This window comes from Geotrypetes seraphini, chromosome 10 (genome assembly GCF_902459505.1).
Source record: "Geotrypetes seraphini chromosome 10, aGeoSer1.1, whole genome shotgun sequence".
Classification (NCBI taxonomy): domain Eukaryota; kingdom Metazoa; phylum Chordata; class Amphibia; order Gymnophiona; family Dermophiidae; genus Geotrypetes; species Geotrypetes seraphini.
In genome coordinates, this window is record NC_047093.1 from 127,566,977 (window position 1) to 127,594,553 (window position 27,577).

A 27,577-nucleotide genomic window follows, 5' to 3' on the forward strand; every position below is an offset into this window, starting at 1 on the left:
TTGCCACACAAAAAAAAAAAAAAAACATTTGCTCCGTTTAGTGAGCCGGAGCTAAAAAGTTTGAGACACACTGGGGTAGAGAAAAGGAGGTACAGGGAGAGTTCCCAAAATCCTCCGATGGCATAAGGATAGAGCTGAGTACAGGTAGAATCAGGGCAGGATTAATGGATAGGCAAACTAGTTATGTGCCTAGGTCGTGATGGAGACCACCATTCCGGAATTCAAGGGCAAGTTGGAGGTACACCTTCTCGCAAATCACATTGAGGGATACGAGTAAACAAGGTTTCTCAACAGGGAACACCTGGCTTGGCCTCCACGGGTGCGGGTCGCCGGACTGGATGGACCTAGGGTCTGATCCGGCGAAGCCAATTCTTATGTTCTTATGTCCAAACGTTTAGGAGGGGCCCTCTCAATTTCTGCCAAGGTCTTGGTAAGAAAGTTGCAGGCAGACAGAATGGTTGGCAGGGAGGAGGCCAGAGCAATGTGTACTCCTCCCATCCTCCGACGTCATTCTCCAGGCAGCAGGGGACTCAGCAAGCAGCAGTTCTTCCCTGCTGTGCCATCCTTTGCTGGTTTTCCTTTGCAGCCAGGACCAAGGGGACCCCATTCTGAAACTTTTGAAATGCATTTAGATTATGATCAGGGGCCCAATGGGCTTGTTTGCCTAGGGCCTGCCAAAGAATTAATCCTGCCCCGAGTACAGTGATGGAGATGAGGAAGATAAAGGGTGGGGGGAGGGAAAGGTACTGGGAAAACTCCCAGAATCTACAGATTTATTGCAATTCTGGAACGACAAATCGTCCAGATCTTCTGCAATTGCACTGTAATGAGTTCTGCAACTGGCTATCTCCTCATTATAATGTTCTCATGGTAGAAAGATTAGTGTAAGCTCAGTTGGTTTTGTAAATAAAGCTTTTACTGTTGTTTTTCTGCTCTGTTGTTTAAGTCTTCTTTTCTGTGTATGCAGCATGATCGAGATTAGTTTTTAATAAAAAGGATTACGTTCCTCCTTAAATACATGTTTTTTGGGGAGGCTTGAGAGCCGGCATATCCATTTCCCTCCCTCTTCTGTTCTTTACCTATAGGATAATCATTTCGCAAATGTTAACGAAACTTCTAAGGCAAAATGCCAGCATCTCGTATCAATGTCCCTGCAGTTTGCTGCTAGGAGGAAGAGAGGCCCCCTTTTACGCTCTCTCTCTTCTTCTCTCTCACTCTCTCTCTCTACAGTATTCTTGGCTGTAGCAAGTCCTCTTTTAAAGAGTCTCGCGTTCCTGTCACTCACTCGGTGAAATCCAAAAGAAGGAAGCCGTTTAATGAAAAAGAGCTGAGGTAAGAGTGATCAAGAAAGTATGAAGTGATAGAAGAAAGGTAACTGAGCAAAGGGAAGGGTGAAGGGTGGAGGGAGGGATTGTGAGCAACGGTATTGCGACGGAGTTCATGTCCTGGCTCTGACAGATTGCAGGACGTGTTACTCACTGATTTCACATCACTCATTTTATTTGGCTTGTAAGGACACCTCAGTCTTCGGACTCTCTTCCTACCTAGGCTGTCACAGCTCAGAGAAGCAGTGATAGCCCCCCAAGAGGGGTAAAGTCTTTCAAGCATCAGGTAGAAGGCCTGGGGCCAAGCCCAGCAGAGTTAGCTCTAGTTTAACTGGCATATTTTCATTGCTTTAATGAGGGATATTTTTTGGGTACTATGGCTAATACTGCAGTTAATAGGCAGAACGTTCAAGATTTTAATGCATAAATAAATAACCTATGATGCCCCGGAGAGGCCCTCTCACTCCTGCTAAAAAGGCTTGGGGCGGGATGATTGTTCTGTGGTGGAATTAGACGTAAGTAAGACTTCTGCCTGAGGTGTTTTTGGAGGGTAAATTTAGATGTCTGGAAAGCCAGTTTCCAAAAGACACTTAGACATCGGGCACAGTGCTGGATATCAAAGTGCCACTTAAAAATACAATATGGTGTCTTATATACCGCAATTCTCTGCGAGGAATCTATGCGGCTTACAAAGAATTAGATCAAGTTTGGAAGTTACATTATTAGAGCGGGGTGGTTGTTGAGGTGAAGAAAAGGTTATAGGGAGAAGAGTTTTTATGTCTTTTGTTTTTTCCTGAAGTGAAGGGATGAGGTGGGTTGTCTTAGTAGTTTGCTCCGGATATGGAGAGCTTGGTATTTCGAAGGTCGTCTCAAACCTCTTCTTCCGCCATATTTTTCTGAGGCGATGGGAGGGGTAGTTTGAAGCAGTTGAAGGAGGAATGGGGGGACTTTTGATATCAGATGTTAGTCCCTCCGAGTTCGCTCCATAGATCGCTTTGTGAACCGTGAAGGGCTATCTTGAAATGGATTCTCTTCTTCATCAGTAGCCAGTGCAGTTGTTTCGGTAGTGGACTTGCCCTTTCGTAGCGATTCTTTTTGTTTTGAGGTAGCCGGAGTTTTTCGCTCTTTCTGTGATGCCCCCATATAGTGAGTTGTATTAGGACAGATTGTGCTACTGTCCTGAAGCAGGTCTGTTAGGACTGGTCTTATTGCCTTCAGCTGTCTCATCTTAAAGAATATATATATATATATTTTTTTTTTTTTACTAGAGAGGTGATATGAATGTTATAGGTTAGATTTGAATCTAGTGCAGGGGTGGGCAACTGCGGTCCTCGAGGGCCAGAATCAAGTCATGATTTCCCCAACGAAGATGCATTGAAAGCAGTGCATGCAAATAGATGTCATGCATCTTCATTGGGGAAATCCTGAAAACCCGACTGGATTCCTGCCCTTGAAGACTGGAGTTGCCCATCCCTGGTCTAGTGTGACTCTCAGTACTTTGGAGGAATTCTCTGCCCTTAGCCTCTCACCTGTGGATTAGAGCTGCTCAATTTGAATTGATTCGCCGATTCACTTTGGGCAAATCAATTCATTTTCGGGAAAAACCGAACTCACCGATTCATCAGTGGCACAAGCCTCCTCGCTACCGATCTATTCTGCGCAGGCCTGCTTGGACCTGTTTCTCTGCCAGAGCCCTTCCTTCTAGTGCAACTTGAAACTTTGTTTCGCGAAGCGTGGAGTTGCATCGGAGGGAGGGAACGACTGAGCGGGCCTGTGTGTGGCAAGGGAAATGCCGGAATGCCTGAGCAGGCCTGTGTTCGGCGTGCACAGTACCAGCATGGGGCATAAACGTTAAAGCTTTCCCTCCCTCCTGTCCCCCTGTGAGGCACCTCCCAATCACCCCCTCCCCTCCTCCGTGAGATCAGACATAGGCCTTCCAAAGGAGCAGCAGCGGTGGCGGGTGGGAAGAGGCAGCAGCTCAGAACAGACTACTCTTGATTGGCCCTGCCGGAGCCTTTCCTCTGCCGCATCACTGATGACATCGCTAGTGATGCAGCAGATGGAAGCCCTGGCGGAGAAGGCCATAAGCAGCCTGTTCAGAGCACTGCCTCTTCCTGTCAGCCATCAGCTGCTTCTTTGGGAGGCCTTTGTCAGAACTCGCAGGAGGGAGGGGCGGTCGGGAGGTATCTCATAAGGGGATAGGAAGGAGGGAAAGTTGTTGCACAGGGAGATGGATAGAAAGCTGCTGCACATAGGGGGAGAGAGGGAGAAATCCTGCATATGGTAGAGGAGAAGGAGACACATGGAGAAGTGAGGGAGAAATGGCACATGGGGAGTGAAAGAAATGTTGCACATGATAATGGAGGAGAGGAGGAGAGAGATGCAGAGAGGTTTAACCCAGGACACAAGGCAGGAAGAAAGAGAGAGATGATAAGACAAGTGGGAAAGAAACCAAAATATTGTATATGGCAGTGGAAGGAAAGATACAGAGATGGAAGATGGATGGTGAGCACAGAGAAAGAAGAAACGTCAAATGGGCAGGAGACCCTGGTAAACGAGTTAACTGAAGACAAACAGAAACCAGAGCCAGGGATCAACATGATTTGAATAATAAAATGACCAGACAACATAAGGCAGAAAAAATAATTTTGTTTTCTATTTTGTGATTACAATATGTCAGATCCAAAAGGTGTGTCCTGCCAAAGCTGGTGTTAAGACAGCGAGTGTGAGCTAGGACCTAACAGAGAGGAAAGCTCATTTTTTGTTTACACCACAGCTCCGGCATGGGGGGGGGAAGGGGTGGGTGAAGAGGTTCCAAAATAAACCTGCCAGGCCGTTTGAAAAAAAAACAAAACAAAAACTGTTCAGTGGACCAAATCAAATCGGAAATTTTTTCCCTGAATCAGGCAGCACTGTTGTGGATAGTTCTAGTTCTGGGCTCGGTAATTTGAATTATAATCTCCGACACCATAATATTGTCATTTTAGATTTGTTTAGCTTGAGGAAGTTATTCATCGTCCATCTACTTAGGCCATCAATAGTGGCTTTCAGATACTCTAGAGTGCTAGCGAATAATTCTTTGGCTATACAGAGAATGAAGATATCATCTGCATAGGAGAAGACATGAGCCTGGGTTAAGTTATTTCATAGAAACATAGAAACATAGAAATAGACGGCAGATAAGGGCCCACGGCCCATCTAGTCTGCCCACCTTAACGTCCCTCCCCTACCTTTGCCCTGTGAATAGATCCCATGTGCCGATCCCATTTGGCCTTAAAATCAGGCACGCTGCTGGCCTCAATCACCTGTAGTGGAAGACTATTCCAGCGATCAACCACTCTTTCAGTGAAAAAGAATTTCCTGGTGTCACCTCGTAGTTTCCCGCCCCTGATTTTCCACGGATGCCCTCTTGTTGTCGTGGGACCCTTGAAAAAGAAGATATCTTCCTCCGCCTCGATGCGGCCCGTAAGATACTTGAACGTCTCGATCATGTCCCCCCTCTCTCTGCGCTCCTCGAGCGAGTATAGCTGTAATTTGTCAAGCCGTTTTTCGTATGGTAGATCCTTGAGTCCCGAGACCATCCGGGTGGCCATTCTTTGCACCGACTCCAGTCTCAGCACATCCTTGCGATAATGCGGCCTCCAGAATTGCACACAGTACTCCAGGTGGGGCCTCACCATGGATCTATACAATGGCATAATGACTTCCGCCTTACGACTGACGAAACCCCTTCGTATGCAGCCCATGATTTGTCTTGCCTTGGACGAAGCCTGCTCCACTTGATTGGCAGTCTTCATGTCCTCACTGACGATTACCCCCAAGTCTCGTTCTGCTACCGTTTTTGCTAGGATCTCGCCATTCCTATGCTCCTAGATCGATGTTGATATGGATGAGCCTTGGGGGACACCTCTGTTGGCCTTCCATGATTGGGTCTTGTCTTTATTCCAGACTTCATATTTTCTTTTTCTTAAGAACTGTGAAAACCATTGTAACACCAGGCCTTGTACTCCTAGTTCATTTAATGTGAGGCGTAAAAAGAGAGTAGTTTACTGCATCAAATGCTGCAGAGATATCAAATTATATCTGTACAGATTGTTTGCCTCTGGAGTCAATTCCTTATTTTGCATGTTAGATCGAGTAACGGATTCAGTGCTGTGCCTTGGCCTGAAGCCATGTTGCGGTTTGTGGAATCCATCTGTTTGGACTATGAAGTTAGCTAGTTGAGCGTCAACACAGAATTCTAGTAGTTTTGCAGGTCATGGAATCCCCCGCTATTGGTCTAAAGAACAGCCATGCTGTGTCGGACTAATGGGCCATCTAGCCTAGTCCCCTGTTTCCAACAGTGGCCAATCCAGGTCCCAGTACCAGGCAGAACCCCAATTTGTAGCAACATTCCATTCTGTCGATCCAGGGTAAACAGTGGCTTCCCCCCATATCTGTCTCAACAGCAGACGATGGACTTTTCCAAACTTTTCCTAAACGTAGCTACTTGAATTTCATTTTCAGCCGAGATGAAACGTGGGCATGTTTTGGGCAGGGCTAGGGAGGGCCCACAGTATGGAAATTCAACTTTGATCAGAGAAGGAGAAGGGACGTCCATATCTAAAAAGATGAATGTATTTTTGTCATGTCGTGGCTACAGAAAGGTGGCTCTGATTGAACAGCTATCCACTGGAGGGATTCAGGTACAACACCTCCTTAATCCCTCGGTGGTTGCTGTTTTCTCCCTTTCCCCTGAATGTGAAACTGGCAAAGGATAGCAGGCTTTATGACAGCTTCAGGCATTATGAACATTCTTAACAAACCACCATATAGGTCAGAGGAGTAGCCCAATGGTTAGTTAAAAGAAGCCCACTGGTTACCAATCAAACATAGAATCATATACACAAGATCATTTTATTAACCTTAAACACAAAGACAAGTAACTTACCTGAATTTATTAATAAATCTTCTTATTCTGTATTCTCCACACAGGTCTCTTGGCTCTGCCTCACAAAATCTCCTTGTCCAAAAAGCAGAACTGGTTTTAGACGTATCTAAAACCAACTTAGGCCTTTTCACTGCCTCTGTATGCCCAGAGTGAAAAGGGGTGTTTTTGGAGGAATGGGCGGGAGGTGGGCTGACCTAGACTCAGTCGTCTGGCAGCCATAGTCAAAAACGTTTTGACAGGTTGCCAGACAGATCTTAAACGTTTTGCCTTAGACCAAGCCAAAACAGGTATAAGTTCCAAATCGGGCTGCTGAGCTGATCACGGCTGCCGCAAACAGCTCAGCGGCCCAGCCAACCCGTCCCCCCGCACCGGTAATGATTGTGGCAGGAGAGATACCCGATCTCTCCTGCTGTGACCCCCCAGAATCTTCCCCAGCAGGAGAGATGCCCAATCTCTCCTGCCGCGATCCCCCATGACCCCACCAATCTCTCCTGCCGCGATCCCCCATGACCCTACCAATCTTTCCTGCCCTGATTCCCCCGTGACCCCACCAAATCTTCCCCAGCAGGAGAGATGCCCAATCTCTCCTGCCAGACACAACACCCCCACCCTCGAACCCCTGCCGGTCCAAATCCCTGCCGGTCCCCCAGATAATTGTGTGCTAATTATTATTGTATCTTTTTTGGCTGTGGGTGCACAGAGAATGAGTGAGAAAGTGTAAACTCGTTAGCGCACCGACATTACTGTGCATTAACTGGTTAACACGTGCACCTGTGTTTTCTTTTCTTTCTGCTGCCGCAGGTTAATGCTCAGTTCAGCACACAGCCTGAAAAAAAAAAAGCTATTTCGTGGCCGCAGTAGAAATCGACTCGGTTCATGGAAAATTCCTGTATTACCACAGGCTAATCCATTTCCTACTATGGACTCCTTAAAGCATTATTGGGAATTGAGATTATTTGAATGTTTTCTGTATTTATTCAGACCTCACCTCACCCTTGCCTTCACTGCTTCATTCCCTTCCATAAATGACAACAGCAGTGCCCACAGAAAATATTAAAATTACATTTGCTGGAAGTATGGAATGCTCCTCCCAGAAGGTTAAGAGAGTTGGCAGTGGGATCGTTAACAGGATCCAATCTACATACTTTCAGACAAGAAAACACATGCTGCATTGTAAATAAAACATCTGCGGATGCCAGAGGGAAAAACAGGCTTTATGTAATATGGCTGCCCTCACCTGAACCCCCTTCTTAAACAGCAGATGGAGAAATAATAAGCAAAATCTACAACGAGAACAGGCCTCGTCTTTCTTGGCCCTTCCCTGTACATTTTTAGAGATCTCTGCAGTCTTTATTTCTGGCGCCGAGACACTGAAAGCACAGAGAGAAGCTTTGTCCGCATGTTCTGCTTTCCATACAGTGGCAGATCATGGGGCTTCCTGGAAAAGGCACGAATGTCTGCTGTAGACGAATAGCAATGTGGGATTGAAATCAAAGGGAGCATGTGTAGATATATTAGTGTTATATAACACTGAGAATAGCTGAATCAAGTGAGAAGGCTCAGGGATTTTTTGGCCACAGGCACAGAAAATGATGACAGATAAAGACCGTATGGCCTTTCTGGCAGGGCTAGCTCGATGTGCGCTTCCCACGTGCTAAAAAACAGATGTTAATTTTTAGTGGCTGGGAGGTCAGGAGGCAGAGAGTAGGCATGTTCTGCATTAACTAGTTAGTGTAGTTATATCGCCATGCACTAACTGATTAGCACATGAACCTTATACCTTGATTCGATAAACCATGCCCATCTCCTAGGCACCATTCAGCGCAGTTGTCAAGCATCCACTAGGCACCATTATATTATCACGTCTAGCAGTGCCTAAGCATTTTTAGGCACTGAATCCATAGGCACACTGCCATTTAGGCCAGGGTTTTCGTGGTTTAATAAAAAAAAGAGGGGTAAGTTAAGCACGTAGATCAGCTTGGAACGCCAATCTAGGCACCTAACTTCCAGCGCCATTTATAGAATCGGGGCCTTACCACCTACAAAATAAGGAGTGGTAGGGGCTCAAGCGCTATTGGAAAAATTAGTGCCTAACCGTTAATTCAAAAAATAAAAAAAGCGGCCATTTTACCCATGCAGAAAAATGGCCTTAGCATGTGGGAATGACCCACAGGAAGAGTCAATAAATGCCACTTTTTACCGCTGTTTGGTGAAAGGGCCCCTATGTTATGTCCCATAGCCTTTGAACTATTTGATGGAGAACCAAGAACTAAATAAATTATTTTGAAAAACTAGGCACTGCACAAGCAGTTCGGGTGTTTTATGCTGACAACATCGAAATTCGTTTCTTGAGTTTGAGCTGCCATCAAACATGAATTGATTTTTTAAAAACTGTATTAATAATATGTTTCTTCACCACAATTAATTCAATGTAACATTGATGGTGGATTATTTACGGTATGTTGTTTGCTCCCTGAAGGCAGAACTGCTCAGCAGCATATGAGTAACGGCACATAGGAGTAGGCCTGACATATCAAAGCTTTCACCAGATAGCTCAGTAGCACCAATATTTCCAGTCTAACTGTAGATCTCTTGCGTGTTCTTGGTTGCATTTGATCACCAGCTGTCCTCCCTAGAAGCCCAGGAAGGATTTACAGCATTATAAATCAGGGTTATGAACCTGCAGGGAAGCAATTAACAAGGGAACTGGGTGGGTGGAAATGCTGCTAAAGAGTTTTCAAAATACATATATCTTTCTGCCTCTGTTAGCATATCCCTGTGTAGCCCCAATAAGGAAGGAAGCAGTTAACCAGTTGGCTTGCAGTAAATTCCTAGCCCGTCCATGTCCATGTTTCTCCCCAACAAATGATCATTTTTAAACACAGAAATATAGAAAAATATAGACAGATAAAGGCCATGTGGCCGATCTAGTGTTCTCATCTTTGCCTTCTACTATCCCTTCCTCTCGCTTAGAGATCCTATGTACTTGTCCCAGGCTTTGAGGTTAGATACAATTTGTCTCCACCACTTCCACTGTGAGGCTCTTCCATGAATTCATGACCCTTTCTCTGAAGTATTTCCTTTCATTACTCCCAAGTCTATCCCCTTTCACCTTCATCCTACACCCCTTCATTCCAGAGCTCCCTTTCACTTGAAAAAGATTTGTCTCTATCGTGTCTCCTCCTCCTGCTTTTCTTCCAAAGTGTACACATGGAGATTTTTAAGTTTGTCCCCATATGCTTTATGACAAAGACCACTGATCGTTTTAGAAGCTGCCCTCTGGACTAACTCCATCCTGTTTAGACCTTTTTGACGGTGCAAGGCTCCATTGCAAATGAGGTCTCTCTGGAGAAGGGTTGCCAAAAATTCATTTTTGAAATTATGATGAAATTATTATAAAAATGAAACAACTAAATTCTGTGGGGATAATGTCTTGATATTTCCTGACGTTGCTAGAGCAACTCAAATGCGAAGGAAGGAATTTCTTTAGTTAAAACCTAGGGTTACAGCTCTAGCAGCAACTTAAAAAAAAAAAAAATTCCCTTGTAAATGCATAATTAAAATTCAAGAGAAGGAATTTATTTTTTGGGATCCCACACAGCTTCAGCAATTTTTAAGTTTTCGTGAACACGGTAAATATAATGTGAAATAGTTTGGGAACTAATCTTTGAAAGGAACCAAAGGATAAGAGAAAGAAAAGCACTAGAATTTAACTTGGGGAAGGGTTCTTATTTTCTTAACTTTAATATTTTATATTCTTTAATTGTATTTGAATTTTCTCAAATTTAATATTTTATTTTCTTTAATCATATTTAAAATTAAGGTTGCCCCCCCCAAATTAATGTGGGCTAGAAAGATTTGTATTAGATATTGTTTATATCCTTTTCTCTTTACCTGATGTATATCTTTATCCTTTACTGTTCTTTAAGAATTGTATATAAAAATTTGATAAATGAAAAAAAATTTTAAAAAAAGAATCCTGGCCCTCAGACATCCCAGTGCCTTGTTTTTGTGTCGGACATTTTTTTTTCTGAAAATGGTACCAAAAGGAAGATATACTAAGTGTGTCTTAGTAAAAAGGTGGGGGGTGGGGGGGGCAAGGGTATGCTTGCCATTTGATTTTTGGACTTTAGGAAAACGTCGAAAATCAGACTGGCGTCAACAAAAATGCCCTTCGTGATCTATCAATGTCACTTCATTGAGGTAGGGCATGATTTATTGTCAACTTCCTGGTTCTTCTTTCAAGTTTATCTAGATCAGCTTGTGCTCAGTCTATAATTCTGATGACTGGAATTGCCCAAGTATTGATAGTATATATTACAACTACTTAACTTTGACCTTAGAATTTTCTGAACACTTTTGATATTCTTGAGCTATTTAGTGTTCCTTTTGATCGTAATTATGTAACGAATCTGAGACTACTAATAATCCTAACCTAAACTAAACTAAACCTTAAGTTTATATACCACATCCTCTCCACGGAAGTGGAGCTCAGCACGGTTTACAAGAACTTAAAATATAAGAAGAGAAAGGAAAAGGTTTACATGAGCTTATATATAGAATGGAAGAGAAAGGGGGAAATAGAATTACATGTTAAAGAGCCAAGTTTTCAGTTGCTTGCGGAATAATTGGAGAGAGCCCATGCTCCACAACGGGATAGTAAGGTCGTTCCAGAGACCTGTGATTTTGAAGAGAAGAGATTTTCCCAGTTTACCTGTGTGAATTTCCAGTTTAAAGCCCACATGAGGTACCCGATGATGGTGTGTAGGCAGGGGCTTGGTTGCCCTTGCCTTGTTGTGTGAAGCGCTGGAGAAATTCTCCCTTCGCTGACCCTCCACACTGAGGTTACCCATTTTCACAAAAAAAAAAAAAATTTTAGTGTATGATCTTACTTTGAAGTGGTGTTGTTAGTCACAGGATTTTTCATCATTGGGTTACCACTCTTAGAACCTTATTGACTGATTCTGCCTTTTTGTCAGTATCTTTTTCTAAGCCAAAATTCATTCCTAGTCATAGTAACATAGTAGATGGCAGATAAAGACCCAAATGAGCCATCCAGTCTGCCCAACCCTACTCACTCTGTAAATTACTGACTTAATTTAAAATTTTCCTTCTTCTTAGCTATTGCTGGGCCAGAACCTAAAGTTCTGCCCGGTACTATGCTTAGGTTCTATCTACTGAAGTCTCCATCAAAGATCACTCCAGCCCATCCCAGCCATCTAAGACCTCCCCAGCCTATCCTCAACCAAATGGCCATATACAGACATAGACCGTGCAAATCTGCCTAGTACTGGCCTTAATTTTGTCTGATTCGAGATCCTCTGTGTTCATCCCACGATTTTTGAACTCTGTCACCGTTTTCCTCTCCACCACCTCCCTTGGTAGTGCATTCCAGGCATCTACCAACCTCTCCTTAAAGAAGAATTTCCTTACATTGCTCTTGAGTCTACCATCCCTCAACCTCAAATCATCATCATCATTATTATGCTTTGTTGAGCATCTATCATCGCTTATAACTTTCTCTACTGATGAAAACTGACTGACTCTAGGCACCTCTGGTTTCCCATCTTTGTAACTTATGTTTGTGTCTTGGCAGCAAGAAACCATGGCAAAAACTGTAGCAGTGATTGGGGCTGGGATCAGCGGGCTGGCTGCCCTGAAGTGCTGCTTGGAAGTGGGACTGCAGGCGACCTGCTATGAGATGAGCGATGCAGTTGGCGGACTCTGGAAGTTCACAGTAAGTTGACCCTTTACCACCCCATGAACCAGGAAAAATAGTTGGTTTTAAAGACACTGCCCCATGTATTTAAGAACAAACCCCTTCAAAATTCTCTTTATTTTTAACTTAAATCTGTTTTCTTTCTTCAGTCTCTCGTTATGTATAATAGGGACATGGAACCCAGAAATTTTTTTTGTTCAGTTTCCCATGTTGTTTATGGATCTTTTCATTGGGGGGGTTTCACTCAGGGAGGGGGGAGCAATGTTCAAAAGAGAGTATACTCATAAGGGTGCACCATGTTCCCTGACATTTCTCCCAGTTTTTCAAAAGAATATGTATGCGTGTGTGTGAGGCTATCTCCCGCTGAATATCCCATTCAGCAGATATAGTCTGGTGACCATAGCCGGTCACTGTCAATAATCAGCAGCCAAACAGACCTGCCTAGAAAGCAAGTCTATCTTTGACCACAAGGAATTAGCCAAAAAGCTGCTGAATATCAGTTTCATCGGTTATGTCTTGGCCAGCTGAACCTAAACTTTCAAGTTTATTAAAATTTTTGATTGATCGCCTATCATAGTTTCTAGGTAATGTACATAAAAAAGGGAATATAATTATAATCTTAAAATATATATATATATTTAATACATGAGATATGAACATTGACAAACTCATTAATACACAAAAGGGACTGGATGGAACTACAATAAATTCAGAAAAGTAAGCATAAAGAGATAGAAACAAGAGGGGAAGGGAGGAGAGAGGGTGGTAGATTGAGTTCAAATCACAGGCAATGTATCAAGGTCGAGAACGTTTTACTGGATCAAAAAAAGGAAACATGGTGATGGTCATTGCTCGAATGCGTCTCTGAAAAGAAGTTTAATGCCCCTTTAAATTTGTTTAAACCAGAAATTCAATGCCGGTTGCTGGATACAACGACAGCACTGAATTTCTAGTTTGGCCACAGACCGCGGGAGACATCAAGCTATTATTGCTGGAGGGGCTCCCCAAGCCCCACCAGTTGAAGACATCCTCTTCAGAGCCCCCAGGCCATTTGAACAGCAGGGAAGTCTATGTCATGCATCTAGCCCATTACATCAGCTGGTTTTATAGGGACTAATCTACAGGCCTCAGAAATTTGCAAGCCTTCATCCTCATAACCACCCATTCATGAAGGTGGAGTTTCATTGTAAGCATTATTAGACTGAGATAAGTCATTATACAGAGCTGTAGCAGGTGGCTTCTGAGAAGAACAATTGACTGGGTGTGCACTAGCTATAAACAGCCTCCACCCCTCTATAGGTCTTTATCCACTTCTCAACAAGATCTCGGAATCCCCTGCAAGTCCACTCCTGGATTCCAAAACTCAATATACGGTGGGAAATGGAACAGGAGTTGCAAAACAAAGCTGTAATACCCAAGGCAGATTCAGGAGCAAGAGCTGATGTTTCTTGGCAACCCACACTAACTTTCAGTTAGGCAGCTCTACTATGACTTCAGCTTCCTTTTTATGCTTGTAAATGATGCACGTGTGCAAGGAGAAGGTTGCTGTTTTCTTGGAACTTGACTGTAGGTGGGCAAGTCAATACCTGCACATTAAGCTGCTTTGCAACTGCCAGGTTACCACCCATTAGCCCTGGGTGTGGGTATTCCAGCTGGCTGAATTCTGTACCTAACATTGGACATGAAGACTTACACCAGCCTGGTTTAAATCCTGGCATTTGAGTTGGGCAAAAATCTAAAAATTCAAGAAAAGGATGTCCAAATAAATCACAAAATTACAACACCCTCCAAAAGCACAGGACTATAAATCACCTCTCATCCAAAAAGGAGAAAAGACTTCAGTGTCCAATAGGGGCTCTATTGGCTACCCACATAGACAAGCTAGTTTCAAACAGAATTTGATACTAGCAGACACATCCTCGGTCAAAAACTCCCAAACTGTGAAAGTCTATTTTATCTTTATTATCTTCTTTTTCTTATAATTTTCAAAAACCTTCTTTCTTATTTTCAAAAACAGTCTTTCACTTATCACTCAATTTTCTGGAATGCCCCGTCTATGGCCACACCCCTTGTGCATTTATGCATGAAGACCCTTAGGTGCTATTTCATAACTTGGCGTGTAAGTGTATTTTCGCACCTATCTACCATATGATCTCCACTCTGGCACCTTGCACCAATTAGAATGTGTTTGTGCCAAAAATTGGGTTGCTTTAGATGTCATTTATCTAATCTAATTGAATTTACAATTTGTGAGTCGCTCTATGCCTAGATAGGTTCAAGGCGATGTACAATTCAAGTGTTAGGCAGAAGAGATAGAAGAATTAAGGAGTAAGGAGAGAGGAAGCTGGAGGAAGAGAAGGAAAGGGTTGACATTAGAAGTAGTTTACATTGGATGAGGATGGAATCTGAGTTGGAACAAGCTACTGATTGTCAATGGAGTATATTGTCTTGAATAAAATATACTCCACTGACAATCAGTAGCTTATTAAAAATAATAACTCAAGTGCTGGCTTACCGTCTCTTTCCTGGAACTGGGAAACTGCTGGAGTAGTGTATTAAAGCCTGAGGTCTGGAGTAGCATGGATTCTACATGCAGGAGCCTCAAAAGCAATTGGGCCGATTAGCCTTTTGAGTTGCTATAAACGGCTTTCTGCTTTCCGAAAACCACTGTTCCCTCTAAGCTGAGCAGGAGTCCTCCACCCACAGTCTCACCAATAGAGGGTGCTGTTTTACTGTCACATTTTTCAATTGTGAGGGACAGGCAAGTTCTGCAGGACTCCAGGGAACATACCTGTCCTTAGCGACTGAAAATATTCCACCCCCTAGTGGTAGCAATGCAGCTGGAGGACACCTGCTCAGCTTAGAGGGAACACTCACGCAATACATTTATTCTTGAGGTGATTTTAGTGCTCACACTACTTCGAATTTAAGTGAAAAGTCGAGCATCAGAATGTAAGTTGTGATATCTTTGCTAAGAAAATTCCTATATTATCCAGATTTATTTGGGGCTAATACTACTATGCATCTTCCTTATTATATATGTATAACGCTGCATGCCTGGATTTTAAAAAATAATAATCTTATCCCACAATATAAGCAAGTTGTCTACATGAAGACACTGATCACACAGTCAAAAAAATGCCATTTTACAGGTTCATCACTGATGTGACACTAATACAACCCTTCCACTACACAGAGTGAACATTGAACTGCATGTTTTGCCCATTCCCTTTATAGCTCTCTTAACCCAGAGCATTCTGGGATATAAGATGAAGTTCTTAACCCAAAGCATTCTGGGATACAAGATGGAGTTCTATGAGCACACTAGAACTACAACCCTTAGAGGGGTAAAGCATTTTACCTAGACTGGAAATTCCGGATGAGGATGTATGTTAATGGTCCTAGAACTGATCTAGATTATTTTCTGAAGCTTCTGTACTCTATCATAAATAATAATAATAATAAATGTCTGTACCTCTTTCCTGTCCGACCTTTTGCTTTTCATATTTTACCAAGGAACATACAGAAGAAGGAAGAGCCAGCATCTACCGGTCTGTTTTCACTAATGCTTGCAAGGAAATGATGTGTTACCCTGATTTACCCATTCCTGATGAATACCCCAATTTCATGCACCACAGCATCTTCCTGCAGTATCTCCAGCTCTACGCCAAGCATTTTGACCTTTCAAGACATATAAGGTTTAAGGTACGAGGCTATTTATAAGAAAAGGAAGTAAATAAGCAGAGCATGTGCACCCCTTCCCACCTCGTACCTCTTTTAACTACCCTGGCATGAGCAACAACACCCAACTTGCTATCCACGTTGGTGTCAGCTCTCCCTCCGACATCACTTAAGAGCATAAGAATTGGGTCAGGCCAATGGTCCATCAAGCCCAGTAGCCCATTCTCATGGTGGCCAATCCAGGTCCCTAGTACCTGGCCAAAACCCAAGGTGTAGTAATATTCCATGCTGCCAGTCCAGGGCAAGCAGTGGCTTTCCCCGTGTCTCTCAATAACAGACTATGGACTTTTCCTCCAGGAACTTGTCCAAACCTTTCTTAAAAACAGCTACACTATCTGCTCTTACCACATCCTCTGGCAATGCGTTCCAGAGCTTAACTATTCTGAGTGAAAAAAAATTTCCTCCGATTGGTTTTAAAAGTATTTCCCTGTAATTTCATTGAGGGTCAGAAGCGCAATCACTAAGCACAGATTCTCCCTTCTGTCAAAGCTGATCTCCCTGCCCCGATCCACTGAGCCGCAGATCTCCCCAAGTTCTGCCAGCTCAGCTGACTGGCAGGGAGAGCAACAGAGTGGAATGTTTCCCCCTCCTGCGGACACATCCGCCCCCCCCCCCTCATCTGCCGCTGCCCGCCCCCCCACACACACACCCTGTACAAAATCAGCAGGAGAAATGTCCACTCCCTTATGCTACTGGGGTCCCCTGCCCCCCTTCCCAACAAAACCCCCTGACAGCCCATCCCCCGACACCCCTGCACCTTTAAATTGAGGACGGCAGGAGGGATGCCCACTTCCCACCTGACAACCATTTGACACCCCCCACATCTAGGCATTTTTGGGGACGTTTTAGTGTTTTGATTATGAGATCCAAAATCTCTCTCAAAGCTGCAATTGTTTTGCGCATACCTTCAGTAAAGAGAATTGGAGCATCCCACATCTGTCTCTTAATTATTTTGAGGACTTCTATATCAGGGTCTTGAAAAGGAATTCTTCTCCTACCCCCAGGGGAGAGATCCAGCTCTAATATAAGAATGTGTGTGAAATGAACAAAGACGTAAATGTTTTGGAGGAGGGGTCTAGATTACGAATCTGTTGATGGACCACCCCACAACTGGGACACTCCCCTCACACAGCCATGCATTGAGTTATACATTCAAATACCCTCCTTGGTTTTGGCAAACTATGAGTTAATCTTTATAATTTTTTCATTTCAGCTCACTGAGCTCTTGCTACAAGTAGGTGAATAACACAGGATATAGTTGATAGTTCATTAAGTTGCATAAAATTAGGGAAGTGAAACAAGGAGTCCGAACTGGGCCCTATGCTAGTTAGTTTGTGGTGTTACCCTAGCCAGTGCTACTCTTCAGGAAACTGGTTTCTTAAACAAAAAAGATCGAAGAAGTGTAAAATGCTGGAATGGATAGGAAGAAGAGAGAGTGTAAGAGAACATTTTGCAAAAAGCTTGACATGAAATAGAGAGAAAGAGGGATAACACCTGAGGAGATGCAAAGGAGTCTATGGAGATTATGCAAAAGCGATTTTGGTTGGGGGTGGGGGAACAGTAAATCAAGCCCTAAATAAGTGTGAACTTGATGCAGAGAAAAGTGGGTACTTGGTGAAGAAGCTGATATAGGAAAGACTCAAAGAGACAATGGCAGAGAATGTGAGAATGTAGTTCTTGCAGTAGTATTTCTAGTGGCTGAAGAAAGCAAATAAGCTTCAAAGGAGGTTAATATTGAATTCAGCAATAGCAAAAGCTTATATAAAGCTTCTAATATAAAGAAATGCAAAGGATAACACCACAAGATTTAAAAGAAGAGTGGTATAAGAGAAGAAGGAAGAGTCAAATGTGACAGAGCAAGAAGGAAAGTGTGGGGAAGACCACGCCAATGTCAAATCAAGGTAAAAAAAATCACTTAGTCAGCCTTGACACAAATCAGCATTTCACCATGGGTATGGATACCAGTGTACAAAAGCTCTTGCAGACTCTTTATAACATGGTAATACAAATGGTATCCATGAAACATAGAAACATAGAAATAGACGGCAGATAAGGGCCACGGCCCATCTAGTCTGCCCACCCCAATGACCCTCCCCTACCTTTCTCTGTGAATAGATCCCACGTGTCTATCCCATTTGGCCTTAAAATCAGGCACGCTACTGGCCTCAATCACCTGAAGTGGAAGACTATTCCAGCGATCAACCACCCTTTCAGTGAAAAAGAATTTCCTGGTGTCCCCATGCAGTTTCCCGCCCCTGATTTTCCACGGATGCCCCCTTGTTGCCGCGGGACCCTTGAAAAAGAAGATATCTTCTTCCACCTCGATGCGGCCCGTGAGATACTTGAATGTCTCGATCATGTCACCCCTCTCTCTGCGTTCTGGTAATACAAATGCCAATCTATGGAAATATTGTATGCAAATGAGCTGCAGGTTTCCAAAAAGCTGGTTTGATTTTGCCGACTCCTAAGGCAGACACCTCCACACCAAAATGCAGGGCCCCGTTGAAATCTGACTAATAAAAGTGGTTTTTGCCTTGAGCTGAAATTGGTTTGGTCCTCCCCTGCTTTCATCTTTTCTCTTTATATTGATTCGTAGGGGTTTTCTCTTCTTTCTTGTTTTGGTTTGAACAATAACCTGCTACTCTACATACCATCTTTCATTTGGTTTCCTATAAGACAAAGGTGATTAGTGTAAAAAAACGGCCAGATTTCCACACCACTGGCCAATGGGATGTTGTCATGGAAATGAATGGGAAGCAGGAGTCGGCCATCTTTGATGCCGTGATGATATGCACTGGTCATCATGTATACCCAAATCTGCCACTGAAATCTTTTCCTGGTAAGTCCTGATCTGTACTCAAATTGAAATTTCTTTGAATCTTTGTGGGATAATACCTTTATAAACGAGACCTAAGGTTAACACAAGTCACTAGATGTCTGATACTGCAATATTTCTCAACATGATCATGGAATAACCAGTCTAGTTTTCAAGATTTCCATAATGAATAATCCTAAGAAAGATTTGTAGACAATGGAGATAGACTTGTATGAAGTATTTCAGTTGTAACAAGCCTATAAATCATTTTAACTCAGGGCGATGCTACGCCCAGGGAAAGGAATATTGTGATCGTCAGTGGAGTGGATGAACTGAATTATTTTATTGTGGCACACCCCTAAAGGAGCAGCCTGATAATATTCTAGTCAGAGAGCTGAAATAGAGAGAAGGTCAATCCATCTTAGTCTATGAAAGAAGCTAGAGGGAAGAAACCAGCCTCTTGTCACGGGCAAGTTACAGAGTCAAGCTAAACCAGTGGTCTCAAACTCAGACCCTTTGCGGGGCCACATTTTGGATTTGGAGGTACTTGGAGGGCCGCAGAAAAAACAGTTAATGTTTATTAAAGAAATGACAACTGTGCATAAGGTAAAACTCTTTATAGTTTATAAATCTTTCCTTTAACAGTTAAAGGAAAGATTTATAAACTATAAAGAGTTTTACCTTATGCAAAATTGTCATTAACTATTTTTTCTGCAGCCCTCCAAGTACCCTATTTTTTCTGCAGCCCTCACATTTAAAATTAATATCTTTCCTTTCTCAAAACTGACACATTTCAATCACTATATTGAAAATAAAATCATTTTCCCTACCTTTGTTGGCTGGTGACTTTATTTTTCTGTGCTTTTAACTATGTTTCCAGGGCCTTCTTGTCCTTTGACTGTTTTTCTCTCCGTCTTTACTTTCTGCCTTGCATCCATCTTTGTCAAAAAAGGCTTACAGGGACATATATATACACTAGTCAGTGAAGTAACTATGGTAATAAATAGAGAACTGACTATAGTAATAAATACCAATGGTGAGAGAGCAAATGCTGTCTGAAAAATGCTCAGAAAAAGTGAAACTCTGAAGGGGGGTGAATACCTCCCCTTGGTAAAAGAGTTTACCATCCAATCATTGCATTTACTTATGAAACATCACTCTCTAACCAGGTAAGAACTTCAATTATTTGAAAAAAATTTTTAGTCGACAAAAAATGTTCAAAGTTGTCATACATAAGAAAATCTCTTGCTAGAAAATCTCTTGCTTAATAACAGAGAACCATGCACTTATCTGTGCAGACTTTAAAGACTGTAGATGTAAGGGCTCTGGGGTCTCAACGTGGCCCCGTTTCGATAAACTGCTTCAGGAGACCCAATACAATACTGCACACTGGTATAAATGTATCTTCCCAAGAGATGATCGTTTGTCAAAACTGAAGATTCCGAACGAATCTTCCGTTCGGAATCTTCATCTCTTGGGAAGATACATTTATACCAGTGTGCAGTATTGTATTGGGTCTCCTGAAGCAGTTTATCGAAACGGGGCCACGTTGAGACCCCAGAGCCCTTACATCTACAGTCTTTAAAGTCTGCACAGATAAGTGCATGGTTCTCTGTTATTAAGCAAGAGATTTTCTAGCAAGAGATTTTCTTATGTATGACAACTTTGAACATTTTTTGTCGACTAAAAATTTTTTTCAAATAATTGAAGTTCTTACCTGGTTAGAGAGTGATGTTTCATAAGTAAATGCAATGATTGGATGGTAAACTCTTTTACCAAGGGGAGGTATTCACCCCCCTTCAGAGTTTCACTTTTTCTGAGCATTTTTCAGACAGCATTTGCTCTCTCACCATTGGTATTTATTACTATAGTCAGTTCTCTATTTATTGCATCCATCTTTGGCATTAACTTAATATTCAATTTTTCTGCTTTCTTTTCAAAATCTACGTTTCCATGTCTTACCTTCCCTTCTATCTCTCTCTTCTTCTGTCCCTATTTCCATGGTCTGACATCTTTCTTTCCTTTCTCTCCCTCCCTCCTTCCTTCCTTTCCCCTGGTCTGGCATCTGTCTCCTTCCCGCCCCCCAATTTTTCATTTCTTTCACCCTGCCCCCTTCTTTCTTTCTTTCTTTCTCTCTCTATTCATGCCCCCATTCTTTCTATATGTCTGTCATTCTCTCTCTCTGCCCCCTTTCTTTCTTTCTGTCTTTCTCTCTCCATGCCCCTTTCTGTCTGTGTCCCATTTCCCTTCTTTCTTTCTGTCTCCCTGTCCCCCCTTTCTTTCTTTACTTCTCCCTACCCTCCCCCAAGCCACCAGCATTGGGGAACAGGCCGCCTTTCGATTGGCTGGCCCGGAACTTCCTCCCCGACATTAGAATTGACATCGGGTGGCGAGAATTGGTCGGCTCTGAGCTGGGGAAGATAAGCAGGGAGAGTTAAGACCTCGGGGCTGGCCTATTCTCCGATTGTGGCGGCGGCAGCCTGTTCCCCGATTGCGGCGGTGGCGACCTGTTCCCCGATTGCGGTGGCTTGGGGGAGGGCAGTGGGAAGGGAAGCAGATTGAGGACCCCTGCTTTAGGTGAGGACAAATCACGGGCCGCAAAATAGTCCCTGGGGGGGCCGCATGTTTGAGACCACTGTGCTAAACAGACAATGTACAATTACTAAATTCATATTAGATATACAAAATATGAGAACTGCCATGTGTGAGATTTTCAGTGCAGTTTCCCCTGAAGATGCATTTATCAAAACAGGGTACTCATATTGGGACTTATGTTGAATTGCCCTGTCTTCCCTATTATGGTAATATCTTTTAAAGATACCTCACTCCAAACTATATTCTTTTGAGTGACTGTTGGCCTTCCCCCAGTTTAAAATCTGCTCTATCTTCTTATTAAATGTTGATGCCAGCAGCCTAGATCCTCTCTGGTTAACCTGGAGCCCATCTTTGCCAAATAGGTTCCCCATTCCTAACATATCTAAAACCCTCCTCCCTGCATCATTGCCTCATCCGTGCATTGAGACTATGGAGCTCTGCCTGTCTCTTTAGTCTTACGTGTGGAACAGGGGAGCATGTCTGAAAATGCTACCCTGGAGGTTCTGGATTTTAGCTTCCTACTTAAGAGCCTAAATTTGGCTTCTAGAACCTCCCTACCGCATTTCCCTATGTCATCGGTACCCACATGTACTAAGTCAGCAGGCTCCTCCCAGCACTGTCTAAAATCAAATATCTAGGTGACGTGTGAGTTCCGTCACCTTTGCACCAGGCAGGCACGTGACCAAGCAATTCTCAGATCCACCAACCACTCAGCTATTTATATGCCTAATGATCAAATCTCCCACTACGGCAACCATGTCACAGAAGAGACCCTGCTGCTGAAAATACTGAGTTCTATACTAAGTGGAAGAGCTTTTACATGTCAGACTACAGCAGGGATCTCAAAGTCCCTCCTTGAGGGCCGCAATCCAGTCGGGTTTTCCTCAATGAATATGCATTGAAAACAGTGCATGCACATAGATCTCATGCACATTCATTGGGGAAATCCTGAAAACCTGACTGGATTGCGGCCCTCGAGGAGGGACTTTGAGATCCCTGGACTACAGGGACTTGCCTGAGGACTTGCACTAAATGCTGTAGAAGGGATATTCTAGCCTCTGGTTTCACAGCACTCTGAGTGCGTTTCTGCTTTCTTCACAGGGATAGAGAAGTTTAAAGGGAGGTATATCCACAACAAGGACTACAAGGACCCAAAAGAATACCAAGGCAAGCGTGTGCTGGTGGTGGGGATGGGGAACAGCGGAGCCGACATTGCATCAGAACTCAGTCAGACGGCTGCACAGGTGATCCTCTCTTTGATTTATCATCGGGTCACTATTTGGCCAGTGCTTTAATGTACTTGAATTAGTACCAACCATATAAATGGCAATCCTGAAAATGCATGCTGTATTGTGACCAGACCAGCACCATCAGGGCAATTCTGTAAATGAAGTGCTAACATTTATATTGTCACCGTGTGTCACCAGGCTGGGCTGGGCCCAAGCGGGTATGGCCAAGAGCCCAGAGCATACGGTGCTGACCAAGCGACTAATCAGTTCCTAATTGGAGTGGTAGATCAAGTAATACAAACACCTGGATTGAGTCCAACTTAAAGTACTTTATTCCTTCAGGAACTTCAATTTTCAGAAAACCCCCAAAATAATATTCATGGTTCAAAAGGAAAATTAGGCTTTCAAAACTAGATTCCAAAATGGCCTCCCTCGGCCCGTGTCCCTCCTGGTCCACTCAAACCTCCGACACCAGGGACTGCTTACAACTCCCAGTACTATATTCAACTGGTTCCCAAAAATTGCTTTCACCCAGTTTCTATTCAAAATTGTTACTGGCAATGTCAGACTGGATCTTGCCTATGAGCTCTTCTAACTGCGGAGCTCAGGGCAGAAGGGATCTCCTCCCTCAGCAACCGTTGGTTGTGGTCCCTTCCCACAGGACCCACAATCCAGTCAAAGAGAAAGAAAAAAATACCAAAAGACCACTGCCAGTGCTGTGCAGTGCAAACTGGCCCAACCTAGAAAACACAATTTCTTTTCCAAAAATTGTCACGTTGCATTAAAGCACTATAGCAAATTTTCTCAAACATGGGTTTACTTGGACAACCAGCCCCATTTGCTTCTTTATCCAGCTTGCAAACAGTTTCAAATTCTAAGTTTGCTATATGGCAAAATTTCAGCATGACCTTAATTCAAACAAAGTCAGTTTCCATTTCACACAGGTCAGTTCCAGCACGTTCTTCACTAAAGTCCATGACTTCCTCAGGGTCTAAATACTCATCATTCTTAATATCCTCAATCAGAAAATCTTCCAACATTTCAGTATCAAAAGGATTAGTTCTGACCTGTGTGTTCTGTTGAGGTCTGCTGCTTCACGTCCTAGGAACTAGTCTTCCTTCAATACCCTGCTTTCTCTCCAACTTGGGTTGGTTCAGAGGCTATCTGCCTTTCTGAGCACTGCTGCTGGCCCTTATAAGCCTCAGGATAATGAGCTGCAGGTGTTGCTCGTTCCTGGCTAAAATGGAGACTAGAAGGTTCTTGGTGTCACCTAGAACTGGTCCTCCATGAATGTTATGAGTTGCCTTGTAAACATTCCCCCTAGGAACACTATTCCTAGCACGACTAGTTCCACCTGCACATTGTTCCCCCTTCCTTAATTCAAGTGAAAACAAATAGGTATTTTCCTGCTCATGACTGAACCTTCCCTGACTGGTTCTAGTTCTGGGTTGAGGTGTTGGTAGGGTTCTTTCACTTTGGGACAGTATTTTCCTTTGCCTAGGCCTAGGCACAGGTGTTTTCTTACCACCCTTCTCAGTCATAGGGTCTACCCTGTGACAATATGCACCTAAATGTTTAGAATATTTAGTATATAAGGGTGTATGTGCACACTTACACAGATATGTGCTATCATACTGCCTTAACATGTGGTCAATGTAAGAGCTGCATATCGTGTTCTCTTACAGGTCTTTTTGAGTACCAGAAGTGGTAACTGGGTCATGAGTCGGGTGTGGGACAATGGGTACCCCTGGGACATGGTATACTTAACCCGCTATGAAACTTTCCTTAAATACGTCCTGCCACGCTCGCTTTCAGACTGGATGTACCAGAAAATGATGAACAAGCGGTTTAACCATGACAACTACAGTTTGGCACCATTGGACAGGTAATCTCCTTTTATACATAAATGTAGCCACTTGCTCAGTATGTATTACCATATTTTCACGCATATACCGCGCACCTGTGTAAAATGCACACACGGGTATAGCGCGTGGGAAACCTAAATATATGTAAACAAATTTTTATATAGCGCGCACACGCGTATACCGCGCATGCTGCTCCATGAATTTAAATCTCCTTCTGCCGTCCCGACTCTCCTCTCATCGCCCTGCCCTCTGCCCCGAGTCTCCTCTAGTCCCGACTCTCCTTTCGCCGCCCTGCCCCGAGTCTCCTCTGGTCCCGACTCTCCTTTCGCCACCCTGCCCCGAGTCTCCTGTCCCCCCTTGAAGGTCTGCCTGTCCCCCTTGAAGTCCTGTCCCCCCTTGAAGTCCTGTCCCCACCCTGAAAGCCTGATCCCCCCCGACGTCCGATTCATCACCCCAAAGGACCGCTCGCACTCCCACCCCGAAGGACCGCTCGCACCCCCCTAGCCCTCCCCCCGCACGGAGAAGCTGCCTACCATTGTTTCCCGATGCCAGTGAGCCCTGCTGCTTCCTCTGCCGCGGTCCCGCCCCTTCTCTGACATCAGAGAAAGGGTGGGACCGCCGGCAGAGGAAGCAGCACAACGCAGGGCTCAGAGAAGGGGCGGGACCACCGGCAGAGGGAAACAACGGTAGGCAGCTTCTCCATGCGGGGTGGGGCTGGGAGGGTGCAAGCGGTCCTTCGGGGTGGGGGTGCGAACGGTCCTTCGGGGTGGGGGTGCGAGCAGCCTTCGGGGTGATGAATCGGACATCGGGGGGGAACTATGTAAAAAAAAATTTGTACAACGCGCTCACGCATATAACGCGCATGGTTATACTCGGTTTGTAAAATCATGTATAACGCGTGCGTTATATGCGTGAAAATACGGTATTTGTTTTCCCAATTAATTTGGCTGATACCAGTGAAATATACCAAAGGTTTGATATTCGGCTAGGGGCAGTAAGCATTTTTTTGGGGGGCCACCATTGGCATTATTCACGATTTATTCAATGCCAGGTCATATCCAGGCACAAGTATTGAATATCTGAGTTTATGCGGCCAGCTATGGCATGTGGTTAAGTGCACTATTAAGCACTTAACCGTAAAAGTGGCTCTGCCTAAAGATAAGACTGACTTTTATGCGTTCCAATTTAACTGCGTAAGTGTAGGTAGCGCCTCCAGACGACCCAGAAAATAGCCAGCTTTCCCTTTTATGGTCTGTGACGATATTCGGTGGCACTAACCAGTTAAATGCAGTCAAATATCAGCGGATAGCCCAGAACCAGCCACGAGCCGTTAAATTGCTTTATCAACCCCCAAATTATCATCTCAAAAAGTTGCAGTTCTTTGGAATAGTCTTCCACTGCAGGTGATTGAGGCCAGCAGCGTGCCTGATTTTAAGGCCAAATGGGATCGACACGTGGGTTCTATTCACTAAGCAAAGGTAGGGGAGGGTCATTAGGGTGGGCAGACTAGATGGGCCGTGGCCCTTATCTGCCGTCTATTTCTATGTTTCTATGTTTGTTAATAAAACAAGGTATAGAGTAAGAAAAGCAGTCCTGTTGTAGGGCATGTATTAATTTTACTAATTTCTTTTTTTTTATTATTATTTTTTAAGGAAAATGGAATCACATCCAATTAAACAACAAAATTGCAATTTCCTGACTGTGGTTACAGGAATATCTTTAAATATTAACTTGATGTTATTGGATCCCCTTCAAGGCGTTTTTTTGAGGGTTTTTTTTTTTTGTTCCTGGGTAAAAAAGTGCTCTTTCTTGATTGCCTTTGCCACGAAAGTATAGAAAATTGCTATCCTTGCACTTAAACTTTGCTTTTTGTGACCAGGACATTGATATTTTGAAATTTACCTTTTTGCAGAACATTCCAGATTGATTCCAAGCTGAGTAAACTTAGGGGCCCTTTTGACGTCTAGGCTCAAGCAGTGGAACTTGCTGGATGAACGTGTGCAAGTCACATATCAGATGAAACATCAGCAAGCTTTTTCCACTTTCTTCACCCATCAAGATGGGCTCTGCTTCTGCCACAATGTGACCAGTCTGTTTGAGGTAATTTGAGTTGCCTGTAACCCGAAAGAGTGGTTTCTCTTCATTGACAGCTCATTCAAGAGCATCAAAACCATGAGTATCCATCTCTTCCACTGGTTCACTCAGTGCACCTCAAAGAGGATTACAACAGTATCAAGACCTTACTAGGTGCCTTGAAGTATGATGAGTATGGCTGGAAGGTCACTGGATACTTCAAAATGGTGGCAATTCCTAATGGGTCTCCAAGGCAGTTTTACCAAGTTTCCAACAATCTCTGTCTTTGGGACAGCAGGGATGCAAAGGAGCACCACCAAAGGCAGAACTGGCCATAGCAGACCAAATCTCAGTGGGAAGAAACAAAGTCAAATGGGAACCACTGGAGGACCTCCAAAACATGCCACCACTGCACATCAAATGGGTCTAATGAAACAATTTGTCAGAGCTCTAGATAAGGTGTTGGCAGCCTTCAAGTACCTTCAAAACATCTTCTCTAATCTGTCTGAATCAAAGTGTCTTCATCAGACCACAGATAAAGATCCTGGAGCGCAAGGAATTTCTCAAGAAGCTAACTAGGAAGGAGAAAGCAGCTTGGAACAGCGGTTCAGGGCTTCCTGGGCAATCACAAGGCCGAAAACTATGTGGAGTTGTTTGAGAATCTGGTGAAAAGTTACAGTAACATGGTCTGAACAATGCCTCTTAAATTCCACGTCTTTGATGCTCATCTTGAGACATTCAAGGAGAACATGGAAGCATACTCAGAGGAGCAAGGTGAGTGCTCCCACCAGGATATACTGGACTTCAAACGCCACTACCGCACTGTTCCGCCCTCATATTCAGAAAAGCAGAGTGTTTGTTTTTAGATATGTAAACAGAGTGTATTGCCTTAAGATAAGCTCCCAGAGTGCATTGCTGTTTGCCCGGTGGACTAAGCTGCCCTTTCCTCTGGTTACTTCTCTTGAGTGTATGGAAATAGCAGTCTCCATTTTAGAGTTGCACGTGGCAATAGAGAAAATACTGTTCCCCTTCGGATTTTCACCTTTGAATCTACTAGCCTCTATGTAACTTGGTGTTGCTAAGCTTTAAAGTACAGTATTACCAGTTCCACAGAGGGTTATGTGATGATACACTCCCAGCTTGACCTAATCATAGGAAGTGCTGGTTGAGTGTGAATTCTGTGAGAGAAGAAATTCCTTGAGATCTACTGAACTATAAGTTTATTTATTTCTTTGATTTAAGTTTTATTAAAGACAGTTGTTTAAGGAATCACAGAGTTCGGCCT

General features: G+C 43.6%; 1 protein-coding gene across 1 annotated transcript in view; it reads left to right on the top strand.

Moving 5' to 3' along the window:
* Positions 1-1,146: 1,146 nt before the first annotated feature.
* LOC117367888 (dimethylaniline monooxygenase [N-oxide-forming] 3-like) overlaps positions 1,147-27,577 on the top strand; it is a 37,114-nt gene continuing 10,683 nt past the window's right edge. The window contains exons 1-6 of the mRNA XM_033960957.1: positions 1,147-1,332; positions 11,852-11,992; positions 15,491-15,679; positions 18,392-18,554; positions 22,227-22,369; positions 24,040-24,239. Of these exons, the coding sequence (XP_033816848.1) occupies positions 11,861-11,992; positions 15,491-15,679; positions 18,392-18,554; positions 22,227-22,369; positions 24,040-24,239 (827 nt within the window). The 5' untranslated portion in view covers positions 1,147-1,332; positions 11,852-11,860. The remainder of the gene's footprint in view (positions 1,333-11,851; positions 11,993-15,490; positions 15,680-18,391; positions 18,555-22,226; positions 22,370-24,039; positions 24,240-27,577) is intronic.